At 44.2% G+C, this 16,567-nt stretch overlaps 1 protein-coding gene across 1 annotated transcript; it reads right to left on the reverse strand.

Annotated features, from left to right (window-relative positions):
* Positions 1-3,508: 3,508 nt before the first annotated feature.
* On the reverse strand, positions 3,509-15,390 carry NICOL1 (NELL2 interacting cell ontogeny regulator 1; the record flags this gene model as incomplete). Its single annotated transcript, XM_080344339.1, is given in 5 exon segments — positions 3,509-3,574; positions 7,384-7,472; positions 14,926-15,064; positions 15,066-15,084; positions 15,260-15,390. Coding segments are annotated over 5 exon segments (444 nt in total).
* Positions 15,391-16,567: the final 1,177 nt, after the last annotated feature.

A 16,567-nucleotide genomic window follows, 5' to 3' on the forward strand; every position in this document is an offset into this window, starting at 1 on the left:
GCACAGCAAGTGCTTTCTCTCAGCAATGTGAGATCAGTCTTCTGGGAGCAGACAAGCAGCCGGCAGCAGCCCCTCCACGGGATGAGGTCTTGTCCCTGGGTACCAGCCTGGGGAAGGTGAAGGATGTGGCGCAGAAACCATGTAGCTGCTCTTAAGGGAACTGCCTGCACACTTTATAACGATTGCTTAGAAAATGAGGAATGTATGTTGGATGCTCAGATCACCTGGGAGTTACCTACAGACTAGTTTTGAGTACAAAGATATATAACTCATTTCTAAATACAAGATTTCCATCTGGAGAGGGTGTTCCGTGGGGCTTTCAGAGTATTCCACGCAAAAATATGGGCAAGGAATGCCAGCCCATACACTAGCCACTCAGATAGCAGTAATACTACTTAGCTTTGATGTTACCAGCAGGAATCTTAATTACAAGCAAGATAAATTGTGCTCCCATTTTTCAGAATGAAATCCAGACACATCTTCGTAGAGTTGTCCTGAGACTCAGCTCAAAATTACTAGATTAGAATAAACAGAGAGTTACACCAAAAGAAGGCATTAGCTCTGGTATGAGAAGCTCTGGAGATGTGGAGATCATTAGCAGGATTTATCCATCATCTTACCTACCCAGAGATAGCACCACACTAACATGATTACACCATTCCTCTTATAGGGAGGACTTGTCTGGGCATCTTTCCAGCCCCCAACTTGTGCCTCACCTTGTGCACAAATGCCATGAGCCGAAGGCTACCTGCAGCAGTTCTGCTCCAAAAGAAGACACAGCTTGGTTTCCAAAGGCCATGAGAAGCGCCTTGGCTCCGGAGCAAAGCAGTGCTGGGAGTATAGTGTGGGAAAAGAGACGTTCTGCTCTAAGGCCTCCTGCAATTAAATCTTTCTGTAAAATACAGAGTTTCATCAAGTAAGTGGAGACTCAAGGGGGTTCTGAATTTAAATTAACTTCATGAGCAATAATAAATTAAAACTATCTAGCTGGATTTTTTTCTTCATGCCATCCAGCAGTTATAATGATCTTTATCACAAGCACCAAATACAGAGTATGGGGTCCTTAAGACAGCTCAGAAAAATAAGAACAGTACTTTTAATTTCAAATAAGAGTGAATTTGATTTTACATTTCAGCAAATAAGAATACATTAATACATTTAGGCCAAATACAAGATTTCTTTATTGTTGTATTCAAAATAGCACTTTTCCTCTGTGTTTTTCCCACCTAATTAAAGATGAGATATTTCTTAATACATAAGCACTATCATCTTTCAAATCAGTAACAAAGCACACCAAATACTGTAATGCATCTTGCCTTTTTATTGTATTGTACTATAGACAAAGAAGAATACATACAGAATAATCACTGCCATTACAACTGTAAAGTTGCAGTGTCACTCTGATCTCTTTGGGAGTCAGAGAACATCCACTTGTCATTCATTCCACCTTTTTATTGTAACAAGCTGCATATATTAAAACTCATCTATGAGCAAACCTTTTTCTAAATAAAAACACAGCCAAAAAAAACCCCAGTGCTTGCTAACAGGACTTTGCAAGATTCTTTAAGGTACCAGCAGAATAATCATGCATAATAGCAAGAGAAAACTATATACACGCTGCCCCCGGAAAACTGAGCTGTGCTGGAAAATTCACCTGCTCAGTGCTGGAGCTCCACCTCCTGCAAAAAGTCAACTCGAAATCTGTGTATTACTTTGGTTGAAATCTAGGTGGAAGTAAAGTAACCTAAGCTTGGTATTTTGCAAAGGAATTGTATTAAAACTATTGTTTTATCTGTCCAATAAAATGTTGTCTATGATAAGAAGCTCTGTTGCTTCCCATGGGTCATTAATCAGTGCTACAGTGGAGTGAAATGCTACTGGGAGCAAAGTGTTGCTGCGTCATGCTGCTTCTCTTTTATACAAACGAGATCCTTGTGACCTGTAAAGGGTTTTTCTAGAGTACTACAAAGGACAAATTGAATTTCCTACTTGAAATGCAGGTGCAAGGAAGGTTTTCCTTGCTGAGAACCACATACCTTTCAGAAAACTTTGGCAGATTATATGGTAATATGCTCCTTTCTGTTACCAAGTGTGACTGCACACAAAATAGTCACTTGGCAGTGGGGACAGAAGCAGTTTGGAAACGCACAGATCACTACCATCATAACTTACTGAGCAGCCTGACAGCAAAATATCAGCCACTTATGGGCAGACAGAAATATTAATAAGAATTGGTCAAATTTGTAAACCACTGCTGTTGATACTGCTCCCTTGCTCTTATTTGTATAAAAGTTTCTAGCCTATACAGAGCTAGATGCTCTAGTTGATTTACAAATCTCTGTTTATTATACTTTGTGGATGATATTTTAAGCCCTGTGAAAAATCTGTTATTATCAACAAGAACATTCCACTGGGGTCATTTTCTGCTCTCCTCCCCAAAACAAAGGAAAAAAGGAAAACAGTGAGAAAGGATCTGCTGTTCTTTTTCAAAGAGTAACAAGGCACAACCTTGTCTACTACTACTACTACAACACTGCTTAAATTGTTTTGCTCTCTCCTGTCTCACACTGACTGCAGCAGGAATATTAATAGCAGCACTCTAACCCACTGCTACGGAGTGTAAAGTCCATGCAAGAGCTATGGCCCATTTTGGGAGAATTTAATTATTTCTCAAAATTCAGTTTGCAGGAGACTCCTGGGCTCACAGGCATTCCATAGGCGCTCTGCCAAACTCTCTGTAGGGGCCAGTTTGAGTGGCTCAATCCAGTATGTGATTTGCTTAATGAAAGACACTTCTCCGGAAGATTTTGGCAGAGGCAATCAGTTCGATTGCCAGGCAGTATTCATGTGATTACAAATGTTACTGATCACATTAGATACTTAATAAATCTCTCCAAAAAGATCATAGCTACTGTGTGGCTCTGAAGAAATTAAAATTATAATACAGATTGCTGTGTTTGCTATGCACTGAACTATTGATACAATCGGGAACAAATACCTTCCTTGGACTGCCAAGCAGTCAGTGACAACTATTAATTTCTATATAAAGCCATGACTGCTTGTTTGTAAATGTTTAGCTATGCATCATTGCAAAGTAGCTTCCTTTTCATGTTGGGGATACATTCTACCATAAATATATTAGAGAATTTGACTCTACTGACTTTTACAGATCTATGATGGCAATTCCCATGTGCTGAGGTGTTGACCTGAGAGTCCAAGGACAATTTTTGGCTTAAAATACCCAAAAAGCGAGATGCTATCCTTGCATAAAATCCATGAGCGAGACTTTGGCACTGTTTCTTCTGTTGACATTTCAGCAGATGCAATATCACATACAGTAAGGATAAAACAGATCAAAGCATAAATGATCTAACTGAGCTGTACCTGTTTGGATAAAAATCGTTCTCCTTGCAATGTGGCACAACTTGCACTCTGTATCTTCCTGCAATTTAATGAACAGCATTTTAAAAATTAATAAATGTCCATTGGCCAAATCCCAGTGCTCATATCAGTGTATTGCGCGAAAGCAATCACATAGGCCTCTCTTTTCCGCTCTCAAGAGGAGGGTTTCTGTCTGGGGAAAAAAATAAATGCAACACTTTAAAAGAGTATATAATTGATTAGACCCAATCCCTCTGCATAACTGTAGTCAAGGTACTTTGCTGAGTCAAAAATCATAGTTATTAGTGCTGGTTTTCACCCGGAAAAAGTGCTGAAATAAGTGTATTCAGAACCACGACGCATGGAGAGTATTTTTATAGTTTAAATGTTTTCATTTTCATAGTTAACTTCTAGGGAGTAATCTGTCAAAATTATTAAAGCATCCCTTATAAATGCTGAGAAAAATTGCCCTTTCAACTGCACTGCTCTTGATTCCTTCTCAGTGATTGATGGTTTCCTGTTGACAATGTCTTCAGGACTGTATAATTTAATTGCACCAGATAGCATGTGCGGAGGAGTCAGTTGTGTTCTCAGTTACACTGCTGGCTCTCTAGAGTAACTCTGGGTTCAATCCAGCTGTCAGTCTAACCTTGTTGTCTGAAACTCATTAATCTTTCAGGTCAGATCTGGACTTGAGTTTGTGGCTCCTTTCTTAACCTGAATCAATTTACAGACAGCTGCCCTATTATCAGCTCCATTTGGAGCCATGCCCCCAGAGCTTCACCAAAAGCTTAATAAACATTTTCTATATATGTAATTTAAAATTACTTCTCTTGTTCTTGGAGTGTCTTAGTGGAAAAGCATTTCCAAGCTTTTTTTCTCTGTATCCAGGAAAAAAAACCTAACTTTGGAGCCTCAAAGATATTTAAGCATCATTTATTTAATTGTAATCAAGTGACAGATCTTTTGTGGGTCCTAGTCTCACTCTTTGAGAAACAAAGGCTGAATTTCTCAAATGAGCTATCATTTCAGAAGCTGAGTATCTTGCAAGACTCAAAATAAAATCGTCGGTGCAAGCAACTCACATTAGCAAGTGCAATTGTGACTGAGAAGAAATATCTTCCTGAGCATATTGTGTGGTTTTCACCCTGTGGTCTGTGATCCCTTAAGTAGCTTGTAGACTGGCTTTGAAGAGTTTCTTGAGGGGAAAAAATAGTTACGAGGCTTAAATTCACCCTGAACACGTGTCTTATCTGCACTGGAAAAAAAAATCATTACATGCTGAAAATCACTTGTTAACAAATTATCTAAAAGTTTTGATGTTCAGCATGCTGGTGTTCCTCATGACAATTATTATAGAAACAGCAAAGGGCTAATTAACAAAGACATGGAGTTTCCAAAGGAGTAGCCTGGGGACCTGCTCCATGAGGCTCTGCCTTGCTTGGCCAGCAGCTCCTCTGTCCCCCCAAGCTCCCACTCTCTACAGCTCACTCCTTGTTCTCAGACTCCAAGTTTTGCATGCAGAGCCTGTTGCAGAACTGCTTTTCCTTCCCCTCCACAGCCCGCTATGCATTTCAACTTGAACTTCTGACATCAAGCTTTGCATTAAAGACGACTTGTTCACTTTCCTTGCCTGCTTCCACTTACCGGCTTAGTGCAATGGCAGGTGTTATTAAACACTGCTCCTCACTTGTACAATGCAATCCTGGATGACTGAATGCTCTCATTGTTGGGAGCCCAGTAGAAATCATAGAATCATCTTAACATCAAACAGACTTACTGGATTTCACCGTAATGCCAACAAGCTGTCACTGTTACCACAAACCCTGCCTAGGCGTCACTCACAACTATTTACAGGCAGGAAGAGCAGCTCTGGGAGCACTCAATTGTAAACTGAAAGGCTATGAGAGAGAAGCATCAATTACAAAAATATATTGTGGCCCTGTTGGCACTGGCTTAGGAAATCCCTGATAGGAACAGTCCTTGCCCTTGTAACAACAACTTTCAAAACTCAGGAGTTGTTAAATGAAGTTGTGTGTAAAACTTGGGAAATTATAGCTGGTCAGCATGAGCCAAGCACCAGTGGTTAAGTAGGGAAATGGAGGCTGTACCTTTCAGAGAATAAAAAGCCACACTGTGCCATTTGTAGGGCCCTGGCCTCTGCATTTCACTTTAGTTTCTCTGCTTCATTCAATAATTTGTATTTAACTAAAGCATCTCTTCCAGAAAGACCTTTGGAGTCTCAGTCCAAAGGCTGCAAGAGATGGACAATAATATCCCCTTTCTTTACTAGTGGTATTAAACCCTGACAGTTGTCAAAGGGTGAGTGGTGTTCCAGATAACTGGTTATGCTTGGTTTGGTGATGCACTGTTCCTGTGCCCCTTCTTCTATAATACTGAGAGCTGCCTAAATCAGTGCTTTGGCCTCTCAGGTTTGTCCAGGTCCTTACAGAAACAGAAGCTTATCTTGCAGCGCCCTGGGACCAGCTTCTCCCTTTTTTATTCTGTCTCGCCTCTTACAATGGAGCATTGCCCTCTGATGGGCTACTTTCTCACCCCACCCTCCAAATAGAATAGCCAACACAGATATGTCTGAATATCTCTGTAAATGGGATTATGGAATTGTGCTGCCTCTATTGCATTCAAAAAAAAAATCTTCCTAGTGCAACCTAGACAGAAATTTAGTACCTCCTTTAACTTTCCATGTAAAGCCTGGTGACAGTATAAGAACCAACACAGCTGCGATTACACATGGTCTTGCGTAGGTATAAAACATTTCAGCTGAACCTGATCCAAAGAGGTGAAAGCCTGCCATGCTCCAGAACAGTCCAGCACAGTTGCTGGAGGTAAAGCCCCTCTATCCCTAGTCTGACACTTACCAGTTATTTAGTGTTACGCTAGCGCACAAGAAACTTTTGCAATGTAACCCATACCGCACTCCGAGTTCTGTCCTAATCAGTTTCCTATTGATAGCTCAAGAAAGCTGAAATCACTCCAACCTTATTGTGGGGGGCCCTACATGATTGCCCAAGGTCATGAGAAAAAAAAGGCAAAGCAATGTAATTGCCCTTCTCTTTGGTTGGCTCTGCTGTGAATGGCAATTTGAGCAGAGGGTGACCTGAGGAGCGAGGAGCCCTTCTCATCTACCAACAGAGATGACGCTGGTCAGAGGCATTGAGCGGGCACCCAAGTGAACTGGAAGTTGTAGCGGTGAACTGCTTTCACTCACCACAAGTTCCTTTACTGTCATGTTGCCAGTGTTAATGGAGCTATTAGGGAATGAGAGGTAGGACAACAGGTCCATGGTGGGGAGGGGTCTTTATTAGAGGTGAGAGACCTCCTGCCTCTTGCAAACTTCAGACAGCACAGGAACCACTGCGGTAAGTCCCACCCCCGTCAGCATTTGTGTATATTTATGAACCCACATACGTATGCATTGCTAAAATTAGGGCATTTAACACACCCTCATTTTGTGTTCATTGAGACCACTGCAGCACAAGACCAGCATGGAAAGTTGCAAAATGGCCAGTGTGCTGTGATAACTACCTGAGCAAATGTGTTTCTCCCTTTTTCACAGAGCATCGATCCACAAGGAAGGAATATATGTGCTTCCCTTTCCTCTCTGCCAGCCCTGCCTGCCACCTTGCTCTCCCATCCACCTTCTGATCCTGCCCACAGACCATTCCACAGCTCAGAAGCAATGTTGAGAAATAAAGAGTAAATAATCTTTCTTGTTCTTCTCTCCCTTCATACATCTTCTTTCCTTCTCTATTTGATGCAGAGACCGTCTGGGGTAATTCTTAGCCTGTTATGCAAGAAGTCTGACTAGATGATCTTTCATGAACCTCTCCAGCCTGTGAAAAATGATCTGTACTTGATACAATCCTATTTGCTGAAATGGAAGTGAGTCAGCAGAGATGTCATGTCTGCTGTACACAGACAGGCAGGCCTGGACACTCGGAGATAAAGGCTAAGTGAAAGCATTTCTATAGGAAAACATACCCGTGTGTCTAGATTATACGCCGTCTTCTTTAAATCCTGCAACGCCCTCTGCATGAACTCAAATGCATGGCAGTCAACACAGGGACGACCTGGAAAAATGTACAGAATACATTACTGTCACAGTGTGAAATCTGGAGTGTAACAGCACAGAGAGGGAATTCTCAGAGACTTCGCAATGCCAGGAGAAAACTGATTTACCAGGCACCCACACCTGCATTTGTACCAGGTTAGGATGGCCTGTGGATGAGGCTGTTTCTGTCCTGGTGCAAATGTGTGAAGACCAGAGAAAGCACAAGAGCTTTTTGCTGTGTGCGCTTTTCTGAACACAGCCCAGGCTTGATTCTACCCGGTGCTGTGTGCCTTCAGCCCCCAGCCTCTCCCCTTATAATTGAAACCCTCAGTCCTCAGACATGGGTTAATTCTCAGCTGATATGCTGAAAATAGCAGTTTGCAGCGGTTCAGAAACCAGACAGGCAGGTCTGTTTTTACAGGAGCTCTGACAGAGCAGCTTGGCAAGGGACAGAGCCAGATCTGTATTTGCTTCCTTTCACCTGCTGCTGTATTTTTTCTCTGCCAGGAACGCGAAGCGCCCCACGGGCTGTGCAGCTGGTGCCAGTGTGTGTGCGGAGGGCGGCAGGGCAGGGAGAAGGCACAGAAGAGGAGGAGAAGAGGACCTGGCAACAACTAAAATGGCTCACTTCTGGACCTGGCCATTTCTGCTCTGCCAGGATTATGGTTGGACTTGATGATCCTGAAGGTCTCTTCCGACCGAAATGATTCTATGATTCACCTTGCACTGATTTCAGGCCCTTTTTTCAGTCACAGTTAATGAAGCAGCCAGAGTGCTTCTTGGTCCTCAGCAGACCTCTAGGGTTTCGACCTGCTCAGGAGGTTGTTTTGCTCCCATCCAACCTCCTCCATCTCCAGCCTCCATGCAGATGACATGTCAGGGAGATCCAGTGATCAAGCCAGGGATTCCAGGGACATGGGGAGATGCAAAGTCCTCACATTTATAAGAACAGCATCACTCACAAAAAATCTGTCTCCAGGCCTGAGCGAAGTAACATCAGGATGGTTCTGAGCACATTTGAAAGACACTCAACCCCCTCCTTTTTTCAGTATTTCAGTAATTTACTTGTTTTGACTTCACAGAGAAGAGCCCTTAGAAAGAACCTGCATCCTGAGTCTGCTGTCAACAAATCCATCATTCACTTGGTGTCATGGCTTGCTCCTTCCCCTTGCTATGGTCATCCCAGAAAGCATCCTGCCCTGGCTCCACCTCGGTGACGGGCTGCATACCTTGAACTGCTTGTCATTAAACTATTAGCAAAATAAGAACTTGTTGGGAAAAAAACAAACTACAGGTCATAAAGTAATGTCTCCTGCTCTGACAGTGTGGAGAAGGCATCTTTGAGGAGAGTCATTAATTCCATAGTCAATCACTGCTTGCCACCTGGGAAGCCTTCCCAGGCCCTCATGAAGGTCATGGCTGTGTGGGATCATTCACTGGTATTTATGGCAGCCAAGTGCTCCTGTGTGGACAGAGAGGTACAAGTGGAAAGGCACAACCATGCCTTAGTGCTTATTTCACTTCTGCCACCCCTGTGTATGCAGCTGCCCTGTCATCAAAGCAGCTTCCACAAGAAAAAGGTGGTGGCACTGAGAACACTGGCCTGTGCAGCTCCATGTGTCCTGGATCAGCACACATGAAGCTCCTGACACAGCACTGCTCTTCAAAGCCATCGTGCAGATGCAGCCAGTTTCACCACATAAGGGGGTATTCACTCTCTAATACAGTTTCCCAGGCTCTCCTCCTTGGTAAAGGGTCCTTCTCCAGGCAGTGCGAGAGCTCCAGCCACTCCTCCAACCAGCTTTTGCACCATTTTGGCTTATGACAGCACAGAGAGGACTCACTAAAGCAGCAACACCCACCACCTGGAAAGCTTGTAGCTACAGAGGACTTTTATCAGCAGAGCTCCCCACATCCTGGCTCTAACCAGGCTTTTAAACTATTATTCTAGCCAGACTCTTGCAGTAACCAATAGCAGATGCTTAAGGAACAGATAAGAATAAGCCTCTAGCAACGGGTACAGACTGAAGCACAGGAGGTTCCATCTGAATATGAGGAGAAACCTCTTTAATCTGAGGGTTCCAGAGCCCTGAAACAGGCTGCCCAGAGAGGCTGTGGGGTCTCCTTCTCTGGAGACATTCAAACCCGTCTGGACACCTTCCTGTGTGACCTGCTCTGGTGAACCTGCTTTAGCAGGTAGGTTGGACTGGATGATCTCCAGAGGTCCCTTCGACCCTCCTTCTGTGATTCTGTGATTCTTCTAGCCTACCAAGAGACTGCAGGATATCCTGAATCTGGCTGGTGTTTCTACATATGATAAGCCCTCCTTTTTTTTTTTTTTTTCATGTTAATTTGCCCCATTGCTTCCTGAATCCCTGTAAACTTTTGGCACATACAGCATCCTGTGGCTATGAGTTCCACAGCTCAGCTATTCAGTAACTGAATAAAATACCATTCCTGTCTGCTCTGAAGTTAACATCTGCTGCTTTCATTTCCTGCCTCTCATTTTTCAGTAGAAGAGACAGTTATTAAATATTCACCTCCTTTGTCCCACTTATGACTTTGCTGCTCTCCATCACTCCCTGCCTCAGCGTCTCCTTTCCAGACCGAAGAGCTGGGCTGGTAAACTGGCCAATCTAGCTGGACTTGATCTCTCTTCCTGCTCACAATATTTTCAGTAGGATGCACATGGACATTCTCCCAATGTAATGATGTCTAAGGGTCTATTTTCACAAAGGTCTTAAACAAATCTAAATGGATGCTATTGCCAATAGGAGCAATCCCACCCTGCTTTCTGTCCTCGGCTGTGTGTTCCCACACCTTCTCTCGCTCGCAGTAGGAGTGACCAAGCAGTTGCTCTGTCAGCTGGATCGCTGATTTCTTTTTCTCCAGATCAGATCCTGGATGCCCAAGTTCTTGAGCCAGAACAAGAAATAGAATGAGGACAGGAGGGCAGGTTATGGGGAGGAGGAGGGCAGAGACAGCATAGGCTTACATCAGCTTAAAGCAATCATGAAACCAAACCTTAAGTCACATCATAACAAAGTACAGCAGAGTGCTATTAATTCCTCACTGACAGCTGGGAACAGACTATCATTCATAGGGAGACTTAACAGGTTTGTGGATTAACATAATGAGAATTACCAAGAGTCAGCTATAATTCTTTAAGTGGGTCCTGTCAGCACAAAGATTCTATGTGTCTTTGTGTGTTCAGGGAGAAGTGGGGGAGGAGAGCTTAAAATATGCTTCTGGGCTTCTTCTTGGTGATAAACTGGAACTGAAAGCATTGTGGAAGTCTAATTTACTTTCCTGCACATGCACATGGTGTTTACTCTTTGCATTTAATGCACCTTGGCTAATGAAAACAGACTGACCAGCTTCTCTTCTTCAAATTCTACATTTCGGCTTTCACAGCGGGTGATCTCGGTTGTAAATGGAATGGGAGGCTGGGGAAATTACTTATTTTATTTCTTTTAGTGGATTGCACTGAACTTTAAAGAAAATAATCCACAAACATTAGTAACACCACTTCACACTTAAGCAGTCTTTTGCATATGCGAAGTGCTGTGTATAAAGCATAAGCACATGATTAATCACCGCTAATTAGCATTATTCATAAAAAGCTGAGCCTGGCTGTCCGGCTGGCAGAAAGTGTGCCAAGGGGAGAGCAGGGGATGGTACCCCAAGCCAGATATCCGTGCCACACACAGGGCAGGAGCTCTCTGCAATGCTAACAAGAAGTCTGACTCACTCTCACGCGTCTCTCCTGTGACTCTTGCACCTCCCACACTTGCATGAGAGCATTGTCCCCACGAGAGGGACACATTTCTCTCAACAGATGGGAGACAGAGGCTTAATGCAGTGTGGTCCATGAGAGATTGCTCCTGCTAAAGGTATGGTCCCAGTCCTATAGAGTCATAGAATCATTTCGGTTGGAAGAGACCCCTAAGATCATTAAATCCAACCATAACCTAAATCTAATATTAAACCATGTCCTAAGAACCTCACCTGTAAGTCTTTTAAACACCTCTAGGGATGGTGACTCCACCACTGCCCTGGGCAGCCTGTTCCAGTGCCTGACAACCCTTTCCATGAAGAAATTTTTTCTAATATCCAAAACAAACCTCCCCTGGCTCAACTTGAAGCCATTTCCTCTTGTCCTATCACTTGCTACTTGGGAGAAGAGACCAACCCCCTCCATGCTCCAACCTCCTTTCAGGCAGTTGCAGACAGCAATAAGGTCTCCCCTCAGCCTCCTTTTCTCCAGGCTGAACAGCCCCAGCTCCCTCAGCCGCTCCCATCACACTTGTTGCACATCTTGGAACAGAGAAAAGCATCAAGCACCACACTGGTCTGCCCTGCAGAAGGACACTTAGTATGGTCCATGTGCATCATGTATCCCTGTCGAGAGTGTGTACTAGAGCTCCCTCTTTCTTGCTGGATCACACAGACGCCATTCTGCCTGGGCTGACATTATGGGCTTAAGCACCAGCCACAAGGAAGCTGTGTGCGTGTCCTGCAGTAGCACTGCCCCCCAAAATAGGTCAGTGCCCAGAACAATCCACTCCTTGACGAGAAATAGCCAGCAGAGCTGACACCAAGCAGTAAAAGATCCAGGAATGTCTGTGCTAGAACACTTCAAAGGTCTGGCTGGCCCAGTGTTCTGTCTCCCATGAGCTACATTTCTTGTAGTATGTTAAATGGGTCTAGGAGCGCTCCCAAGCTTTGAGAGCAGCTGGCATGAGACAGTGCATTTCTGGAGCAGTAAACTCTGTCTTACAGATAGGCAAATGGCTTCTCTGCACAGACAAAAGTGTGACAGGGACCATCCTAGCTGGTTACTAGAACAGCCATGTCCTATGCCAGGGAACATCCATGGTCACTGGTTATGGATGAGACCTCCATGGCCAACAGTGGATGATCATGAAAGCACAAGAAAAGGGCAAGTGTGCAGAGATGTGTCCCCAGAGACCCTCTCAGGCCTCAGGAATATGCAGCTCACAGCTCCTGAGCTAGAGCAACTGCTGCTGTATCCAACAGTCCTTTTGGCCCCCTTTTCCTTGAATTTACCCAGTCAGTTCTGCAATCCCGTGCAAACTTTTAGCATCGTCAATGTCTTAAGGAAGGAGTTCCACAGGTTAACTACCAGGAAGAACCCTGATGGCCAGAGGGAAGTACCTGGATGTGAGGGAATAGACTGCCTTAGCTTATTGAATTATTTGGTATCCTGCTTCTTATAGAACTTGGATGGAAACTGCTTAGATAGAATTCGCTTAGCATAAGTAGGTTTCCTTAGCATAATTCCTGCAAGCTGTGAACCCTTGAACTTTCTGCTTTTTTTAAGTAAAAAAGTCCTTGGAGTCTTCACACTAAAAGATAAAGGAGCTCAACCCTTGAGATAAGGAACAGAATAGCATCTGAAAGAAGAACGGTTTGGCTATTACAAGAACTTATTTTTTCTAGCTGCAGGTGCAAAACAGCAACCGAAGGTCAAGAATTTGCCTGACAGCCCACCTGATGAAAACGAAGTGATCCAATGAAGAATGGGGAGACCCCAGACTCTAATTCTGCAGTCAGCCCGGAATGACGCATGGGGGCTGGGGTCTTGGATTGTGAGGGTATAAGTGTCTAATTTATTTTCTGCTGAGGGTCCCTCTCCTGCAGGCACCCCGCTTGAGCTGCTCTACACTGTATCTTGTGAATAAATTATTTATTTGAGAAGAATTCCTGGAATCCAAGCCTGAGTCTCTGCTATGGGAAACCTAGGGAAAGGAACTTCCCTAGCACTGGAGCACTTAGCAGCCATGCAGCACTTGTTCAACAAGTGGCTGGTTAGGAGCTGCTTTAAAACCCTGTCCTTGCTGCAGCACAAATCAATTTACAGTCAGCTGAGAGTCTTCCTCCTAGCCTGGCTTCAGACATAAACATTGTTATGCGTTCGTAGCAATGCTACCAGCCTCCATTACTCAGAATAGAGCCGCGTGTCTCTGTGGAAACAAGGGCTACAGAAACACTCTGACCTGCCCTTCATTCCTCACTCTTACACGCAGGAGTAAGACAAGATGAGGAATCTTCCTCAAGGGCTCTTCAGAGAGCTCAGGAGCCTGGCCAGAGGATATCAAAAAGAAAACCCCATGAGACTGGGGTCAGAGACCCTGGCCAAAAGTTCTGTTCTGGCAGTTTCCACTAAACAAGCAAAGCAAGAAGCTACTATATACATTTTCCCAAAACTGTGTTGACTTCCTTCTGCTAACACAGACACACAATGGGCACATATAACTTTTTAAAGCATGATTTTCTCCTTGAAGAGATAAAATGGACTACTTGTCCCGAAACTTACTAAAGTAAATTGATGTCTAGAAAACAGGCACATAAAATAAGAGATGAGTTCTGGTTTAGAGCAACCCAAAACTTAAGACTAATTAAAAAAGAAAAAAAAATAAGAGAATGGAAAAAGAAAGAAATTCAACATTTATGTCCTGTAGAGGCAAATGCACATAGGTGTATTTGAAAACCAGTAAAGGAATTATATAAAAATATATATAATAAAATGCAGTAACTAAACCGGGTCTTGTCTTAAATATTTTGGTAGTCATGTAAAAAAATAGCAGTGATAATAAGTAAGTGTGACTAAGAACTATACATAGGTTTGTATGCAATTACCTTCTTTTTCTTTTAATCCCAGAGTATATTGTAAGTTTCTAATGAGTGGCTACTTCCCACTTGCTGTCACCAAAATACTCTTGAGAACACTGACTCCAACCCCTAATATCTTTGAACTGTTGCCTCATTTTGGAGCTGGGAAAGTTTAAGTAGAGACTTTCTCAAAATGACAGAGGAAGTTCATACAGAGCTGTGGTTCCAGCTCAAGAGCGTCCAGCTCCATGGTGTGCTCAAGCCAGTCTGTCATATTTACTTATTTTTCAGATTTGCAAAATAGCAGCAGGATTTCAGAAATCTATACATGTTTTACAAATACATTGTTTGGGTCAACTTCCCCTGTGTCAATCTATAGTAGTTACAAGACAGTTGAACTTGACCTATTGTTCCAGCTAAATACTAAAATAAGCAGAGTATAACACCCTAGCAGAAATAAACACACATTTTCTTCTAATAATATCCAAACTAGCAAGAACGTGATATGTATTGTGGCCAACCTGGAAACGAAACTTTTGAGATCTAAAAGACCTACAACCAAAGAGCATTTAAACAAGCTCCAGTGAAAATCACAGTATGCAGTTAGTATTTTTTCCTAAATAACTACTAATCCCTTGCTTGCTTGCTGTCTGTATAAGTGCTGTTTTCATGTGCTTTGCTGACATGTGACAAATTCATCGTTACTCCCTCGCTAATCAGGCAATGTGACGTTCCCCAGGGAGCTCCAGATCCGCGTGGCTGCGGTGGGTGAGATGGAGGGAAGGGAGGAGGACGCGGTGCAGCGGGAGGGCAGGAGGGAGAGCGCAGGTACGTACTTTCGGCAGGGATGACACTCCCAGAGTCCTGGCCGGCCACCACAAGCCTCACGCTCAGCAGGCCAACCACCGAGATGACCAGAACCGCCACATGCATCGCGCTCCAGACAGACGGCAATGCCATCACTCTCGTCAATAATTAAAGCTTTCTCCCCTTGCCTGAAACGAGGAGAAATACCGAAAATCAGCAGTTTACTCCCAGCGCTCCTCCCACAAAGAAGTGAACGAGACACGATGAGCACAGACCCACATGGACACCAAACTCACATGCAACATCGCTGCAGCGACGCGCCACAGGCTTGCGGTCCCCCCGAAGGACCAGTTTGCCAAGTACCTGATCTTTCTCTTCACCTGGGTGCCAGAGCCTTGGAGCAGCTGTAGCGAGCAGGCGAGGCTCCAGCAGCCACTCTGAGCATGCGTGTCCCCCCCTGCATCCCCCCTTTCCCTCATCAGGGTCATTGCCATGGAGATTTGCTATAGCAACACTGAAAAATTGGAGCTGCCAAGTGGAGAAGAAGATTTAAAGGGACCACGATGTAGTGGATGGTTGCTGCTGTACTCCTCCTCTACCTCCACTCCTCAAAGGCCATGTTCTCTCCGTGGACAACACTGGCCTCTGCCACCCGCATGAGAGGGTCTTAGGCAATTTTTGTGTTTGTTGCTCTTATTCCCAAAGGGACTCTGTTGAAATATGCAGCTCCCATCCCTTTCTTTAGCTGTAACTCACTTACAGTGAGATTTTGTTCTGGGAGGTTTCAAATGAGATGAAATCTTAGGAGTTTGCTTGGAAAAAATGAAGTTCCAGGGCCTGTTGATCATGCGCTGTGCTCTGTGGAAGTCTTCATTATGAGTTTTGTTAAACTGCACTGAAAATGAAGCCTTGTGGACAACAGCAATGTTGGCACATGAACCAACCAGGAATGTGCTGGTGTTACCTTTTAGAAAAGAGGGAGAGAGGCTCTCAATAGCTGTTTGCCCCAGAGTGTGGTTTAAGACTCATCTTGCAATGTTATCCGTTCAATGCATGGTTTGTGCTTCTCTCAGGGGAAGACGCTCTACCTCCTCTCACCAGGGAGCAGGCTCCAGCCTTCCTGGTCCATATGGAACAACTAATCATCGAATCATAGAATCATAGAACAGTTTGGGTTGGAAGGGACCTTCAAAGCCCATCCAGTGCCACCCCTGCCATGAGCAGGGACATCTTCACTCAGATCAGGTTGCTCAGAGCCCCGTCCAGCCTGGCCTGGGATGTCTCCAGGGATGGTTCATCCACCACCTCTCTGGGCAACCTGGGAAAGGGTTTCACCACCCTCAGTGTAAAAAATTTCTTACTCATGTCTAGCCCCTTTTTTAGTTTAAAAATGAACAATCTCAACTCTCTCAGCCTGTCTGCCAGGCTGTGGAGGTATCAGCCTTCCTTGCCTGAGACACAATTTGTCCCTGGTTTTCTTCAGCCCAAAGGTCTGTCACCTGCAATGTATTTTACTTCTTCCTGTGACTTCCTCAGAATTACCTCTTGCACCCCCCATTTCAATGCTTACGCTTTTGGACCAGGTTAGTTTGAAAGTCATCTCAAAGGGCTCCAAGCTCTTGAGGACTTTCTGGCAAAGCAGAATTGTTGTGTGCATGCAAGTGCGGACTT

The sequence above is a fragment of the Nesoenas mayeri genome (genome assembly GCF_963082525.1).
Source record: "Nesoenas mayeri genome assembly, chromosome: 4".
Lineage (NCBI taxonomy): Eukaryota > Metazoa > Chordata > Aves > Columbiformes > Columbidae > Nesoenas > Nesoenas mayeri.